This window comes from Pelodiscus sinensis, chromosome 5, assembly GCF_049634645.1.
Source record: "Pelodiscus sinensis isolate JC-2024 chromosome 5, ASM4963464v1, whole genome shotgun sequence".
NCBI classification, from domain to species: domain Eukaryota; kingdom Metazoa; phylum Chordata; order Testudines; family Trionychidae; genus Pelodiscus; species Pelodiscus sinensis.
The window spans coordinates 110,079,775-110,097,398 of NC_134715.1; the positions used below are offsets into that span (position 1 = coordinate 110,079,775).

Sequence of the window (17,624 nt, forward strand, 5' to 3'; positions counted from 1 at the left end):
TGTGCAAGAGCATCCTTGCCAGTGTAGATGCTCTCTTGCGCAAGAAAGCTCTGATGGCCATTTTAACCATAGGGCTTTCTTGTGCAAGTAATTCATGTTGCCTGTCTACATTGGCCTCTTGCGCAAGAACAGTTGGGCAAGAGGGCTTATTCCTGAGCGGGAGCATCATAGTTCTTGCGCAAGAAGCACTGATTTCATACATTAGAACGCCAGTGTTTTTGCGCAAGAACTCACGGCCAGTGTAGACAGGCAGCAAGTTTTGGCAGAAAAGCGGGTGCTTTTGCACAAGATCGCACCAACATCGACACGGCCCAGGGGTTCTATGTCTCTCAGAGGTTAAACTGCTTGTAACATTTAACAAGACAGCAATACGATCCTTTTCCCTATGTAATTACTGGAGTGAGTGGGAATAACAGAAATGGAGCAACTGATATGATAACAGAATGTAATTATAATGCTTGCAGGTATATGTATCAATGTAGCTGATTATGTGTTTTGATGTGATAATATTGTTCCATTGATAGTAAAGGACAATTGCACTGTCATTCTCACCCCCCCATACCTTTTAGAGCTGTAGGCAAGTTAAGCTGCACTTTTGCAGCCTGTGCCAATCAATCAGACTATATGGTGCAGGGGAGAAGCTGACAATAATGAAAATGGAACCAGTTAATTTCACTGAGGTGTATTTCCCCTTGAATTCTTCTAAATCCCCACTGACTCCTGGAGACACCCATGTGTCCCCTACTCAAATGCATCTTCACAGGAATTTTCATCTATATTTATCAGAGGGGTAGCTGTGTTAGTCTGTATCTGCAGAAACAGCATGGAGTCCTGGAGCACCCTAAAGACTTGACTTAGATCCACAGAGGCACAAGTCCTCCCTGGGAAAACCCCTCCCCATCAGATGCATCTCATGAAGTGGGATCCTGCCCACACCCAAACAAATCTGTTGGTCTTTAAGGCCTCTCCTCCTTTTTTCACGTGAATTGGACAGCTGTAGCTGAAAAATATCAAGGCGACTAATGGGCGCCAGGCACTCCCCTTATGAGAACTAGCCCCTTCCGCGGGCTGCTGTGCCCTGGGCGCAAGGAATCCTCCTTCCCGGGCCACAAGCCTCTCACAATGGCCATACAGCGTGTGCAGGAACGCGGCGCCCTGGCGGGCCAAGTCCGAGCTGCTGAGAGCGGAGCGAACAAAACCCAGCCCGGCTCGCAGAGCAGCTCTCCTCAGTGCCTAGCACCGCACGGTCGGGGAGTCCCCGGGCCGCCGCCCTGAAGCTCCCTGCTACCTACTGACTGGCTGGCTCGCCTAACAGGCAGCCGCGCGAAGGCAGCGTCACAGGCCCCGAAAGCAGCACATTGAACGCCCGGAGGCAAAGTCCCGCCAGCTGCAGAAGAGAGAAACGCGTAACTAGCGCCACGTGGCTGCTAACGGTGCTTTCTGGAAGGGAAATGAAACAAAAACGAGCGAGCTCAGCTCGCCCCGGGAGTTGCGCTCGCAGCGTTACACAACGCGCTCCCCTGCCCCCAGCGCAGCGCAGCGCGCGGAGAGGGGCTCGGGGTTTGCGCCTATGGTGCACGCGGACTGGCTGCAACCTCCTCGTAGGCAGCTGTGCTAAGGTGGCGCCCGCCGCAGAACCCAGACTCACCCGGAAATGGCCAATGCGGTGCCCCTGCTACAAAGCACCAGCAGGAGAGAGAAAAACGTAAGTTGCACCACGTAGGCGCAAGCGGAAATTTGGTCTGGGAGCGTGAAAGGAGACGTCGAGGCTACTTTCCGCAGAGGAGCCCTTTAATTTTGTGGCTCGCCAAAGGAATTTAGTGGAGAGGTCAGAGATGGTGTAGGGATTTTCATGGACTTTCCCTGCCAACGCTGTGCAAATCGTACTGTGACCAGAGGGCAATTGTTGGAACAATTATCTTGCGCATTAAAGAAAAACAAAAAGAAAGGGGGAAGGGACAAAGGGATTTCCCCCATGTTGGTGGATGCTCGGTACCCGAGATAATTATCTCAACTCTCCTTGAGAATGGAGCAAAAAAATCCCTGCTTAGTCCTGCCTCCTTTAGGAAACTTGTGGTGCTGATGTTTTAGTAGAGAGAGGCTGGCTGATACACAGCTGTGAGTCTACTGAGCTAGAAGTTGGATCATTAGCAGAATAATGGAGGGAACCTGGAGGTTTCCTGGGGAAGGGAGTGAATTGCTGAGTATAAGAACTGAAGAAGAATTTCTTTTATGAAATTCTTCTTCAGACAAATATTACATTTTACAGCTTGCTCTCTAATTGTAATCCTAGAGGCTGTACCTCTGCAAGTTTGAATTGGGTGTTAAAAAACAGGGCTGCAAATGTTACCATTTAAAATAAAATAAGACCAAGATTGACACTTTGGAATAGACTTCGAAGGGAAGTTGTGGAATCCTAGTAATTAGAGGTTTCACAGGACAGATTGGACAATCACCTGGAAGGGTGGTGTGCATGTTGTTGAAAGCCCATCCAGGTTTTTCCTTGGCAGACTCTTTCTATAGAAAGTCTTCCTGGATAGACAGACCATGGATCGACAGACAATCCTCACTCATGTACATATCTTCTTTACTGTGGCTGATTCTGTAGAACTTCCCATAGTTGACATACCCAAACACTTATTCCGTAACACCTAAAAGCTCACATATGTAAATCTGGGTTAATGCTGGTTATGTATCATATGTATCTCATAACTTTATAATACAAGCATTACCTCAAACGTGCAGAGCCTTTCTTTTAAACCTGTGTAATGTGAAATTTGATTAGAGACTCTGTCTCTTCCGCCTGAGGCCTCACCCCTTTTGGGGTGGCCTGCAACCACTTCTGAAATTCATGAAGTGGCCCCTCTTCAAAAATTTTTGCCCATCCCTGTGCTGGAGTATTCAGAGATTTCTGTTCTGGACTCTCTGTTATCACTTCACTGAAGGGAAAGCCATCAATGTGGCAGTAAGCGTAGCCGTACCTTGAATAATGACCTCTGGCTAATACAAGGAAACTGATAATGTGTGAGGAATAGTAGTTAATGTTACATGTTTTACTTTCCTTGTGATTACCCAAGTGTAAGGGAAAGAACTTTTAAAGTGCTTGGGATCTCATCAGTTTTAATATTTTTTTCCCAAAAGCAGGTGTCTGATAAAGCTCCTACATAATTCTTCTTTCTTCTGTTTCTTGCTTTCCTGAAATTTGAGTAAAGCAGAAATAGTGAGAGTGGAGCGGCAGATCTCAAACAAAAGAGGAGAAGCATGCTGCTTTAAAACTCTGGAGCAAGAAATTTTGAATTTTGGGGAATTTCGTACAATGGTTTGCTTGCATAGAGATCTTGCATGGCACACAAAGTGACATATAAGCCCTGTGCAGGAGTGACCATTACCATGTGAAAGGATGCAGGAGAGGAGTGTTCCTGATTGGCAGCATTTCTATGACTTTTACGCTGGGTCTGCCACTTTTTAACCACCTCTGAAGAAGTGGGTTGTGCCCACGAAAGATCATGGTACTATATAGCTCTTGTTCCTTCAGTGTTTGCTTTGCTACTCATCTCCTAGCCTGCCTTTAGCAGCAGATCTAATAGTGCAGTAACACTGGTGTGAAGGGACCAAGCATCAGAACTCAAATGTTTCTGTTGATGGGTATAAAGAGCCTGCATTTCCAAAATGCCCCTTCTCATCAAAACTGAATAACACACTTTTCTTTCATTGTTTCCTTCTGGAAAATTGGTGGATGGTATCAAGCCATCTTGCAGTAAGCGGACAACGCAATGGGACACATTTCCCACCCAGGACTTCATGTGCATAATTGTCACTGCTTTGAATAGGAAAAGAATGGGAAAAGAAAGCTGTCTAGTTCTCTGAAAATTTACCACCGTGCACAGAAGTTAAAAACTCCAGTGTCTACAACAGAGCATGTTTGAGCCGTCTGTGACTTGAAATACAGGAAATGACTGACCTGAGCAGATGTCCCCTTGTGCTGCAGTATTTGTCCTGACACATGAATCTTCCCCAGTTGTTAGTAAACCATGCCCAGCAGTGATAATGCAATAGGAAAAGGCTGCTTAAGAGCCTCTCTGTCAACTTCAGTAGACACCAAACCCTGTATGCTGCTCCACTAACCGATTGCATCAATGACTGCTACGATGAAGCAGCTATAAAATCCCTACTAATCCCCTGGAAATGATCAGTGGTTTATTTCTAAAGGAGGTCCATTTTAAGAGGCCCTTCTATTTCTGAGCGGAATAGAGATGATTGTCCATATGAAATAAATCTGATTGGGCTTAAACAGGTGAGTCTGCATTAGGAATGCAGATATAGGGTAAAAAAAGTTGCTAAATCCCAGTTTCCAAAATGTTTGAGTCCTTTTGAAAATAAAACTTATTGACTTTCAATTACCGTAAGCACTTAGAACAAATTTATGAGGTATCAGAATGGCCCTTGAATCTGTAGCAACAAAGAGAAACTGTCATCCAGGATCAGCATTCCAAAATAACTTCTACCACACCATAACTTTCCATGGGAAATTCTATATAGAGCATTGGCTCAGGGAAGGTATAAGTTGCTTCTCTGATTATGTCCTTGTACCCATGCTGAGAGCACATTCCATTCTAGTCATCTTTAACTCAGAGAGAGAACAAAATGGACAATGTTGGGGAAATAGAAGGAACATATAATTAGGTCTGTCAATTGATACGCATTGATGCCTGTCATTAACGCAAGGAAGGATTAATGCATTAATTTTTAACATGTTAATTGCAGGCGTTAATGCTGCACTACCCCTTTGAAGTGCTGTTCTGGAGCTTCAAAGGGGCAGTGCATTAGGAGCCCGGTATCAGTTGGACTGCCCAACTGATCCCAGGCTCCGCCTTGTGCTGCCCCTTTGAAGTCCTGCTGGGGTCAGCTGAGGATTCCCTTGGAAACACTGGGGCGGCTTTAATCATTAATCGTGATTAATTTGTTTAATCACTTGACAGCCTAATAACTCCCAAACTTGTCCATAAAAGAGGCAGACTTCGCAGGCATAATTGGAAACAGAGAAACAGCTGAGACATTTTGTTGGTTTGGATTTTGACTTTTGTGTTTGAGAACACTGAGAGATGATTGTTCTAGATACAGAATATTCATTAGGATGCAAAATTCTTGAGCCTGGCAGAAACTCCAACAACAGAGAGATCTTAGCCTCTGCACACCTGTTGAGATGGCAAATATGAAACAGCAAATTGCTAACACAAGTGGTGAATGGAAAGACAAGGGGGCAGGCACAAGTTCACAATTACTGGAAGATGCATGGTAGGAGAAAAGACTATCCAGTCAACAGAAAGAGGTTTTGTAACAAATATCAATTGCTAGAATTTGTCTGAGATTCAGTGGGCATTAGAAATTTATGGAGCCCTTGTAGATGTTTCCCTGTTCATGGGCTTTCTCCTAGTCACTGCTGGGCTGATCTTGTATATAATACAATATGACCTATAATTATGACCCTCCCTGAATTGTGGGATGATCTTCAAAATAATTGCAGCGGAGTATCAGAAAAGTAATAAATGGGCCTTTATTAATAGTGGTAATTTGGAAAAGCCCCGGTAGACTATTTCTTTAAGAAAAATTTGCTAGAATGATATGAATACCTAACTATTATGTTATGCCTATATTGGCTACTGCTATAGCAAACTAACCACACTTAATCAGCCAGATAGCCACATTGTTCAAGCCAGCCAGCCACATTCAACCAGCCAGATGGCCACATGTAGCTAGCATGTTGGACATCACAGTTATAGAACTATCTTGTTTTCCTCTAAGAAAAGCCTGCTCAAGGGCTTGTCACATCAAGATTACACAACTACTTTCTAGTGCAGAAGTGGGCAAGATCCAACCTGCTATCCGCCTTGCTGCTACCCCACCCCCAGGCCAATCAAGACCTGGGGGCAGGGGAGCGTACAAAATCATTTGCTGTTCTAAGTGGCAGGCGGCACCCTCCCCCAGCCAGGGGCATGAAGTACCTAGAGGGAACCGCCAGTCATTTTGAACAGTGAATGACTTCATGCATTTTCTCGCCCCCAGGTCCCAATTGGGGGGGTAGAGTGGGGGAGTGCGCAAAGTCTCCTCCCCCTGTCAGGGAGGTCTGGCACCTTTTGGGAACTACCCCCTTCTGCCTGAAGACCTGCCCCTTCTGGGGGTGGAGTTGGCCCATGACCATGATCTAAAATTTGTGAAGTGTCCGCCCTCCTCCCCCCCAGCAAAAATTATTGCCCATCCCATCTTCATGCCTTGGATAACTGCATTATCTGTGTATTTCTGATGAGGTTGTCTTTGATTGTGGTCCATCTTTAGCAGTTTGCTGCTTGGCTGTGGATCTCATGTTAAAGAAGTACTTGATAAAATCAAGACGAGTTTATCTGTATGAAGCCACAGGGAAAGGGTTCAGGACCAAACAAAAGTATTGGAAGTACTGTAATAATACCTAACTCTTTTATAGCACTCTTCCCCAGTGGATCGCCAGCCCTTCACAGGGTAACACAGTATTGTTATCTCCATTTTCAGGATGGGGATTTGTCAGCCAGCAGCTGAGCCAGAGATCTCTCCTGAGTACTAGGCCTTACTTCTGCTATATCCAAAAATAAAACTCTTCTGAACCTGGGTTAGGTTCTGCAGTTGTCAATCTCCATTAGGATTGAGACTTCAGTTTGAATGTAACCTTTATTTTTCAACCTTCTCTACAATAAATAGTAAAATAACAGGGGCATTGAAAACCTGTACCTTGCATGAATTTTGAATTAATCTGACTTAAAAATATATGTACAAATGTGACAACTTCATATCAAAATTCATTTTGGTTGAATTATAAGAGAGAATGTTTCTAAGCTGCTATCCTTTATTTTGAGGATGTACTTGATTGTCTCCAAGATGCTGTCAATAATAATTATAGCTGTATCTTAAAAAGTAAACTGACTCCTAAATTTATTTTCTTTTCAGGACTGGTCGGGCAGCCTTATTGTTGCCTCCTTTGCTGGAGCTTTTGGGTCTTCGTTTCTTTATGGTTACAATCTCTCCGTAGTGAATGCACCGACAGTGGTAAGTAACTGAAAGATTTTAAAATCAAATTCCAGTAGAGGGTGATGTTGTCCAAAAATTACACAAACTCTTTGAAATATTTGTTCTATAGCTGTATGTGTAGACTACAGACAAAAACAAACGTCCTCTGCGATGTCCAAGGAATGCAGCCACTTTTCTGAAAAAATATCAGAAAAGCGGACGCATTTTGTCGGCATCCCTGTAAACCTAATTTTATGAGGAAGAAGGGATGTTCTGAAAGAGGGTTTTTTCCAACTTTTGGCCCTGTGTAGACAGGCCTGCCCAACCTACACTGTTTTTCCTCTGAATAAATATTGTTCTAAAATAGTACAGGTGACAGTCTGAGCTTAGAAGGGCCAACTCTCAGCTGAGGCACAAACAGATTGGTCTTGCAAGAGTGGAAGTAAAAGTGTATGTGAGAGATACATGGTATCTATGTACATGGTTAACCAATGAGCCTGTTTCTTCAGTTAACGCTCACAGTTACATACAGCTGTATTGAAGACAGCAGCACGGATGGGGGAGGTGGGAGCTGGTGCATGTGGGAAGCCAACTTTAAGCTGGCTCTTTGTGTGCCGGCTTCTGCTAGGGATGTAGTCAAGTTAACTTCTCACATTTCCCTTCTCCCTTGCTGCCTCTGTATCAGAGGCAGAAAGGGGGGAGAAGTAGGAGCTGGTGCTGGGGGAGCCGGCTTAAAGCTGGTTCCTCCCAGTATCAGCTCTGTGGTGCCACCTGCCCCCCACCATGCTGCTGCCTATTCGAGGCAGCAGTGCGGGAAGCAGGGAGGCTGCCGCAAAGTAGCCTCTGCCTGTGGTGGCCTGGGCTGGCCATAGACAGGGGTAGCAGCTACTGTGGCTGGGCAGGCAGCCTGGTTCAGTTTTGGCTTGTGCCATATCCGGGACCAATCCCTCTGCGATTCTGCAATTTAAAATGCAGTAATAGGAGCTAGGGATGTAATAGGATAGTTTAGCAAAAGCTTATCGGTTAACACTATAGACTACACACATTTCTCTCTCCTCTACCCTCCGACAGTACATTTTTTTTTAACATACTGGCCAGCAGCGGGGCTCAGTCCCAGCTTTCACTGGGTTCAAGACTTATCCTTGCTGCGGCTCTGCATTGAAAGTGTATTAGGAGCCAGGCGGGCAGGCAGCCTGGCTCCGTTACGGCTTGCGCCAGGTCTGGTAGCTCAGACTCCCCTCCAACAGGGGCTGCTGCCACCCTGTGCCACTGCCTCTATATCAGAGACAGCTGGTCCATGAGGGGAGCTGGTTTTTAAACCTGCTCCCCTCGCAGACCAGCTTCTGCATGGCACTCCACCCTGTTAGAGGCAGCAGTGCAGAGTGGCAGGGGGCTCCTCGGGAGTGGAGCTAGAGTGCACTGGCTTCTGGCCCCCCTCCAGGTACTACAGAATAGTTGAGTAAAACTGATAAGAATTCATGAAGTTAATTGACTATTCAATTAACCAATATCTAACATCCCTACTAGGAGCTGGGGGGCAGGCTGCCTGATTCCTACTGCCTTTTAAATAGCAGATCTGCAGCAAGGTTTGGTCCTGCACACTGTGCGAGCTGGGCTGCCAATCAACTAATTGAGTAGTTGATACAAATTCTATCCACTACTCGATTAGTAAATTAACCTTGTTTTAATATCCCTAGAGAGCTGCCTCCCCTCTACCCCTGGGGGTGAGGAGGCAGGAACCAGTGCTCTCAGGGAGACGTTTAAATACTGGCTCCTGGAGAACTCCAGTTCTTGCCTGCTCCCCCCATGGGTAAACCATATAAACGCTGAAAATTTATTTTTGCAAGCGATTACACGTTTGCAAAAATAAACTCATTTGAACATCCCTAGTGAGAGAGAGAGTGGCAGCTGTTGGATGTCTGCGAAAACATACACGGTAGGCTTGGAATGTGACAATTAGTCATGGTGGAGTTGTTTTTATTATGCAACTTTGACCTCTTCATTTGTACTCTGCTTCCTAGTGCAGTCTATTTCATGGTTCAAAAGTAGATGCTGCCAGTGCTGTTTATTTAGAGCAAGGTTGAGCCATTCTTAGGCACGTTGTCATACTTTAGTCTGGGCTACATGGAGTTTTTCAACATGTTGCCTGAGGAGCAGAACCACATCCAGCCTTCTAGTTTCCCTCTCACTTAGGGGAGGGGAGCAGTCTCTAGAACAGAGGTAGGCAATAATTTTGGATCCAGGGCCACTTCAGATATTTTTGAAGTGGCCCCAGGCTACCCTGGAAGGGGTGGGATCAGGACACTTCCATGCTTCCCTGCCCACAGACCCAGATTGGTCTGGGCGTGGTGGAGCGTGTGAAGTCCTGCCACCTCCCCCAGAGAGAACCACCAGCTGTTCTGAATAGCTGGCAGTTTCTTCTAGGTGCCCATGCCCCTGACAGTGGGAGGAGACTTCACACACTCCCCTGTGTCCCCCAGCCAATTAGGGCTTGGCGGGTTTGGGGGGGAGGAGCATGCAAAGTCTCCTCCCACCCTGCCCCCATCCTACAAGGAGCATGCAGCTCTTAGAAGAGCTGTGCCTGTTGCAGGGTGGGAGGAAACTTTGTGCGCTCACCCAGCCCCAGGCCAATCAGAGCCTGGGGGCGGGGGAAGTGCACAAAGTCTCCTCCTGCCCTAGCCCATTCCTGCAAGGGGCGCAGTGCTTAGAGTCACCAGGGTTGACTCTAAGAGCCATAAGCTCCCTGGTCCCTAGACTGTAATTGACCTGGGGAGTGGCAAGGCCTTCGTGGGCTGCATCAAACTGTTTGGCGGGCTGGATCTGGGCTGTGGAGGCCATTTCACCCACCCCTGCTCTAGCACATACCACTTTCGTGTTCATGCTGGCTGCAGCACAAGCCAGTGCTTTGGTAGAGTTAGGCTTTGCTCAAGCCTATCCCTGGTATTCACTCTTCACCTGTATAAATGGGAAGGGGACTAGCGCAAACACAGAAGCTCGTCTCCACCCTGCACTGGAGACCTCTTATGCGCTGTTATTTCCCTGCATAGGTCATGATTCTCTGGCTATGTCTAAACTACATTCCTCTTCCGAAAGAGGAATGTAAATGAGCCAGATTGAAAATGCAAATGAAGCACGGATTTACAAGTCTCACACTTCATTTGCATAATCGCGTGAGAGCACTTTTTCGAAAAAGGGTTTTTCAAAAAAAACTGCAGTCTAGATGGGGCTCATTTTTTCAGGAGTACAGGTTCTTTTGAAAAAGAGTGGGTTTTTTTAAAGGACCCCGTTTAGACTGCAGTTTCTTTTTTGAAAAAACGCTCACACGATTATGCAAATGAAGCACGAGATTTGTACATCTGCACTTTGTTTGCATTTTCGATTGGGCTCATTTACATTCCTCTTTTGGAAGAGGAATGTAGTTTAGAGGTGCCCTCTCTGAGCAGACCCCGTGGAACCAGAATGTAAATTTTCCAATGAAAACAAGCTCACTCTGTAGCTTAATCAGGGATTCCAGGGTCTGTTGCTCCTGGGCAGCCTTACTAGCATGCAGACTGCCCTGGGCTGAGAATAACCAGGGTTCCAATCCCTGAGCCAACTGGTTCCCTGTGGCCACTGGGGAAAAGCATATTTAGTTTAGGAAACACCATGGGTAGGAGGCACCCAGGGGTGTAAGGAACTTAAATTTCTTATAGGCACTGTCCTATCACAATGCAGGTCCCTGCCAGCTCTTAAAATAGCTCCCTGCTGGCTTCTGCCACAGCTCAGCCTGGTCTTGCCAGAGCTATGCACCAGAGTACACCCCCTTACTTATGCATCTGAAGGCACCTGCAGTGCTTTTGGTTCATTGTGAACTAGGGATGGTAGTAATAGACCAGTCGACTAACCGCACAAACTCTTAACGAACAACAAATAGTCTTGCGGCACCCTAGAGACTAACAAAAATGTAGATGGTATCATGAGCTTTCGTGGGCACAACCCACTCCTTCAAGTAAATGGAGTTTAAGAGGTCGGTCCAGATGTTGCCTAAAACCCCGACCAATTCACAGACTAAGAGAAGGTGGGCATTCAGCCACTTAAATCCTGTGCAAGGCCCAGTGCAGTAGATGCACTCTTGGCACACTTACCAGATTGGACCCCATTCAAAATCCAGCCATAGGAGGTGACAGGGATGTAAGCAAGTAGTCGAGTCGAGCACTCAACTACTCACTTCCCCACCACCACCTTGCTGCCTCGTGGGGGGAAACAGGAGCTGGTCCTAGGAGGAGCCAGTTTAAAAGCCAGCTCCTCCCAGCATCATCTCTCTGGTGCTGCCTGCCCCGTCCTCACCCCTGCTGCTGTCTCTGTCAGAGGCAGTAGGGGAGGGCAGGTGACGCTGCCGCAAAGCAGCCTCTGTTGACAGCAGCTGGGACTGATCGTGGAAAGGGGCTGCTGCCAAAGCATCCTCTGCCCATGGCAAGCCCAGGCTGCAGCGAACAGGGGCTGCAGAAGCCAGGACTGCTCAGTCCATGCTGGTCCTGTGCTGCTGTGGCTCTGCATTTTTAAATCTAGTAAGAACTGGGTGGGTCTTACTACATTTAAAATGCAGAGCCACTGCGGTCCCGACTCCTCCACCCCAGCTCTTGCCCGTCCAGGACCTCCCCGCTGTGGCTTTGCAGTTTAAATGTTGTAGGAGCTGGGCTGCCTGTGCACCCAACTCCTACTACATTTAAACTGCAGAGGCATAGCTGGGGTAGCTCCTGAACCGGTGTGAGCTGAGAGAGTGCTTTCCCTTATCAACTAATATTGTAGTCAATACAAATTGTATTAACTGCCTCTTAACATCCTTAAAGAGGTGATGCTCTCCGTGTGACTTTTAGACTAGTGGAGATATGGGAGACCTAGATCACCCTGGCAGAGCAGGAGATAGAATTTGAATAGGGGTTGCCCACACCTCTCAGGAGTGTACAGGCAGCCCCCGACTTGCAACGTGATCGGTTCCTGCGGAAGCGTCGCAAATCGGGGGCGTCGTAACTCGAACCCGCGTTTACAACAGGTGCCATGCACAGTTGTAAATGCAGGCCGAGCATGTAAGTCCGGGGTTTTCAGCCCCTTCCACACTTACTAAAATGGTCGTAGGGCAGGCAGGTCGCAACTCGGGCCGTCGTAAGGCGGGGTTTCCTGTATTCTGATCATTGCGCTTTGAGAGATGCTGATGTGCTGCTCCTTCAGTCTCTCCTGGTGAATCTGTTCCAGTCTAGAAAAATATTTAGAGCCATTGGGCCAGAGAGCAAGAGAGGATTAGAATGGCTGTAGTCCAGTGAGTCAGGAGATGCAGCATCCGCTCCCATCACTCTTTTCATTAGTTATCTACAACAGCTTCAGTAGAAGAGACTCAGGGAGCTGCACATGAGATTATTCCACAGCTCAGTGGTTAGAGGGTGCACTCTCTCCTGAAGGGTGAAAGGTACCTGTTAAAAATCTTCCTCCCCCCTTTGTCAGAGACAGGGAAATTGAACATGCATCTTGCACAGCTCAGGTGATTGCTCTAGCCAATAGGTTAAAAGTCATAAATTGGGCACGACCATAATCACCTTTGTGTGGAGCAAGACAGGCACTACGCTCATTTCACCAATAAGTACTTCAAGTACAGGATTCCCTTTTGTGGATTGCCCACAGAACTGGATGGCTTCCCTGCAGCCTGGACTTAAGCATACATCTCTGAGCAAGGAACAGGGCTTGGAATACACGTTTACCATTGGCATCTTCTATTAGCTAGCTTAGGCATCTCCCCACCTGGTGTGCTGGCTTCTGTGCATTGCATTCTCTCTTCATTCCTTTCATAGGGGACTTTGTGGATCACAGTGGTCCTGGATTGTGTAGGTGTCTAAAAGTTAGATGCTGTGACACTCAGCATTGCAATGCCTCCCTCTCTTTATAAGTCCCACCATATGTATCCTCTGATGTTGGTATTTGCCCACCACCGAACTAGGCTGCACGTGTGACTGAGCCCTATGAATGGCAGTGACTGAATTCTCTCAAAAAACAATTGGGGACTTTGGCAAAGTTTGAGATTAACAGTTTGGCTGGGTGTAAATCAAAGACCTTTGTTCTTCTGGACTTCTTTTCATTCAGTACCTAGATTGTACTTTTTAGTGAGGTCTCCAGGACACTGATACAGCAGTGTACTTTTATCTCCGTGTTGGAAATGAAAAATTCCTGCCCTTTATTTACCATGCATTGTTTGCTTTCTTCCTGCAATAAACTTGATTTGATAGTCCTCTTATACCATGAAAGTTTAACTACATCTATAGATGACTTGGAATGTCTACTCTGGCAGCTGTCAGTGTAAGATCTGGGAGACCAGTAAAATTAAGAGTGAGGTCGTTTACCTTCCGAGAGAGAACTCTTCTCACTTTTGTGTATAGCCTATTATTTTTATTTAAATTTAGTAATTTTGTATTGCACATAATTGTGGGTTGGGTCTGATGCCTACACCGTGAAAGTCACCTCTGCTGCTTGGTTCAGATTGAGTTTCTAGGAATGCATAAAGACTAAGGATAGTGACCACACATACATTCACAAGTACAAAATCTAGTCTAGTTTTCAAGTTTTATGAAAGTTACACTTAAAATTATATTACTCAAGCATACAGAAGTTCTGTGAAGACCTATGCACAAGTTACAAATATATTCATATCCTCGTAGATAGTATCCAGGTCAGATGAATCTCTCATGGGTTGATCATCAGTAGAGGGATGGTTCCTGCTGAAGTTTCCCACTGGGAATTCCATTTTCATATTATGGGCACCCTCTTTTTACAATGAGATTCTGATTATACCTCATGAATATTTATGCACATAGCGCACTGTATGATGTGGGCATGTGTTAGAAAAATGTGACTAATGGTTATCTTGTAAGCATAAAATCACTCTTACTGTTAATTTTTCCTGGTATTACTGGTCCATTTTTTTCCATGTAATTTTGTTGTATTGGGTCATTCACTGGTCTCACATGTTAAGCATTTTTAACCTATAGACCTAGTTTGGCTACGCTAAACTCATACAGGCCTTCAGCCTGTAGGCCAGGCATGTCAAAGTCTACTGAGAGACACACAAACAAAAACAGATAGCTTTTGGGGCCACCAAAGAAAATGTACTTCTATCGGAAAGTCATAATTATTTATTATTATTAGATTATGTTTTAGGTATATTTTATAATTTTTCAGGTCTTTTTTATAATATAATAATTTGATGTGTAAAATTGTTATTTTCCCTATATAAAATAATTTGTAACACAGAGCAGCCCGGCTGGCCATGAGTACGTGCTGGAGCGGTCACTGTGATGCCGTGCGCAGTGCGGCGAGTCAGCTGGATGTGATCTGCACTCGACCATGTGCTCGGAGTGGCCAGTGGGCTGCACTTTATTCTTTTATAAAAATGTAGCGGCAGGACGCAAAAAATTTTTGATTGGGCTGCATTTGGCCCTCTTTTCCCCCCTCGCCCTCTGAGGCCTGTCTGGCATGCCTGACTTACTTATGCCAGTTCTATACTGGTAGAGAAAATCGATGCAAGATCTGCAACTCCAGCTATATGAATTGTGTAGCTGGGGTCAATGTACCACACTGATATTTCTGGAGTGGCCCCACAGTGGGATATTGATAGGAGAAACTCTCCCATCCTCTTCCCTTACTCCTTGCAACTGCAAGGAGTTCCAGAATCGATGGGGGCACCCTCAGCATTTGATTTAGAAGGTCCTTTCCAGACCGGCTAAATTGAATGTCAGAAAATCGACCTTCTGAGCGTTGATTCTCCATTTGGTATAGACATGTCCTTAAATACAAATACATAGTTATCCCTTCTAACTACTGATAAATCATATAAGTCTATACTCCATACAATTTAACTCTGTTTAGCATACATTGAGTATATATGACATAAGATCTTGGTTAATTATAATATCCCATAATAAATTAACCATAAATTAAAATCATTGGTTACACATTGGTTTATGCCACTTACTTATGGTTCTGGAGCCAGGGAAAAATTCCTCATAAGGGTTTCCCCCAGCCGTGCAAGATGGCAGCCATTCTCTGGGCTGGTGCCTCAGTGAAGTTCAACAGAAGAATGTGTGGTATTGTTAACAGCATACAAGCTAAAAAATTCTTGTTGTCCTTTATTTTTAGTAGTCAAGACGTGAGGATGGGCATATTCTCTAAAAATTATTCATGGTGTTTTTCATTCTTTAAGTGCCTGATTCAAGTCCATTAAAATCAATGGGAGTCTTTCCACTGGCTTCTAAGAAGAACTTGATCTAAAGTCTATTGAATAGAAAGCTCTCTAAAGCAAGATTGTTTTTTATGCAAAAATACCCTAATAGTTTTCCATTTTCTTACGGGTTTCCATTTATAATAAGATGTGATGTGCCCATAGATATTTGCATATTAATTATGGTGTTCTTTTCTTTCTATTTTTATTTCAGTTGGGACTTTTTCAGATACTCTGTGTATATCATTATAAACAAAAGAGCATACTGAGAACTAGTTTACATGAAAATTAGCTATCCTATTATAAATATAATTTGCATATTTTAGTAATCAGTATTAACAAAAATGCTAATATAATGCCTTATGCAATGCATCTTCAAGATTCTTATTGGTATGAGAGTGATCGTGTTCCAGTTTTTCACTTGTCTTTTTTTTTTATTAATGCAGAAGCACACAAACAAGTGGTCTTGTCTAATGTCATATCCATTTGGAGATTAGGGATGAAAAAGGCTAACCAATTAAATTGTAACTTTAACAGGTGATGCTTACTGATAACCCTGTGGGGACTAGAGCTCCCTGCCTGCTCTGGGGAGCAAGGAGGGGGGGGGACAAGGAGGGGGCTGCTTCAGCCTGACCACAATACCCCACCACACCACCTCCCATTTAATCGGTTAAACACTACATTTAATCAGTTAACCAATTAAATGGGATTTTACATCCCTATTTGGATTGCAAGGACATGAATTGGTATAATTTTGGGGCATTCTATGAGAATGACACAGTTCTTAACAATCCATAGTAATTTTCCCATTACATTTATAAATATGTTGTGCATGTATATTTTTTTAAAAAAGCAGTAATTTTATAAAAGATTAACAGTGAAGCAAACTGAGTTACTGTCAGCTTAAGGATGCAAATCTCCTAGCTATTAAAAAAAAAAAAAGGGGGATATCTCCCAAATAACCTTTTCTGCAAAAATGGATTCCCAACAGTAGATTCCTTGCTTTAGATGCTATATATCATTAACAATATCTTGTCTTTACTCTATGGCTACGTCGACACTGGCCCCTCTTCCGGAAGGGGCATGTAAATTTCAGCAGTCGTCGTAGGGAAATCCGCGGGGGATTTAAATATCCCCCGCGGCATTTAAATAAAAATGTCCGCCGCTTTTTTCCGGCTTTTAAAAAAGCCGGAAAAGAGCGTCTAGACTGGCCCCGATCCTCCGGAAAAAGTGCCCTTTTCCGGAGGCTCTTATTCTTACTTCGAAGTAAGAATAAGAGCCTCCGGAAAAGGGCACTTTTTCCGGAGGATCGGGGCCAGTCTAGACGCTCTTTTCCGGCTTTTTTAAAAGCCGGAAAAAAGCGGCGGACATTTTTATTTAAATGCCGCGGGGGATATTTAAATCCCCCGCGGATTTCCCTACGACGACTAGTGAAATTTACATGCCCCTTCCGGAAAAGGGGCCAGTGTAGACGTAGCCTATCTATTTAGGATTGTTTTCCTCTTTCCTTTCTTGTCTCCTACATCTTCATTACCTTGTTTCAGACCGCTCTACTGCCGTGTTTCCTTGCTTCTTTTTAATGAGTTTCCCCTGCTTCCTCTCATTGTTGCTTAGAATGTTTTTCTTCCCTTTCCCTTTGCTCTGTTCCCAATTCCTGAACAGAACGAATTTCAGGAGAGTAGTGTTATCACTTTCTTTCCTAAATACAAATAAATAATAGTACCCCGCCTGCTAGCAGGTTTTTTTTGGGGGGGGAGGGGGAAAGGAAAGTGCCACAGGTTTTTTTCTGCTCTTTGTGATTGGTGTAATAAGATGAGTTTTCAGAAAGAAACTTTTATGTTAGACAAAATGATTGGAATGTTTAAACTGAGAGGGACTGTGCTGTTTAATTACCTAATCTGCCATATGAATCATCACTTCAATGTCCTTTATAGTTGACTGCTCCCACCTACTCTCATAACATCATTAAAACCATGATGAGTATAAAAATACTCATGCGGTTTTTACTTCTCTCCAGGGTGGTGGAAAATCCTTTGAGATGTGGCAAACTTAAAACTAGAGCATAGGTTTAATTTGGTCTAAGTGGAGCACACTCAAACCAACGGTGACTGGTAAAGAAGAATGCAGGAGAAGCACTGGCCATGTGACTATCTCCTCTCCCTCCCCCACCCCCATCTGACTCCTCCCTGCGTTACCTGTGGGAGGGCTGGGACAATGCCCCCACTTCCCCCATCCCTGTCCCACTCTTCCCCCAATCCCTCTTCCCCAGTGATCTGGCACAGGGAACTAGCATTCACCTCTGCACTCATCAGTGGCTGGAGAAGTGGAGTGACATGGTTCTATTCTC

General features: G+C 45.0%; 1 protein-coding gene across 4 annotated transcripts in view; it reads left to right on the plus strand.

The window, feature by feature from the left end:
- Positions 1-17,624, plus strand: part of SLC2A9 (solute carrier family 2 member 9) — a 182,865-nt gene that overhangs the window by 12,921 nt on the left and 152,320 nt on the right. For 3 of the 4 annotated variants that reach the window (XM_075930736.1, XM_075930735.1, XM_006128181.4), the window contains exon 3: positions 6,976-7,074. In XM_075930736.1, the coding sequence (XP_075786851.1) occupies positions 6,976-7,074 (99 nt within the window). Of the gene's footprint in view, positions 1-1,277; positions 1,706-6,975; positions 7,075-17,624 lie in introns of those variants that run through there. The other variant, XM_006128182.4, reaches the window with a different exon arrangement.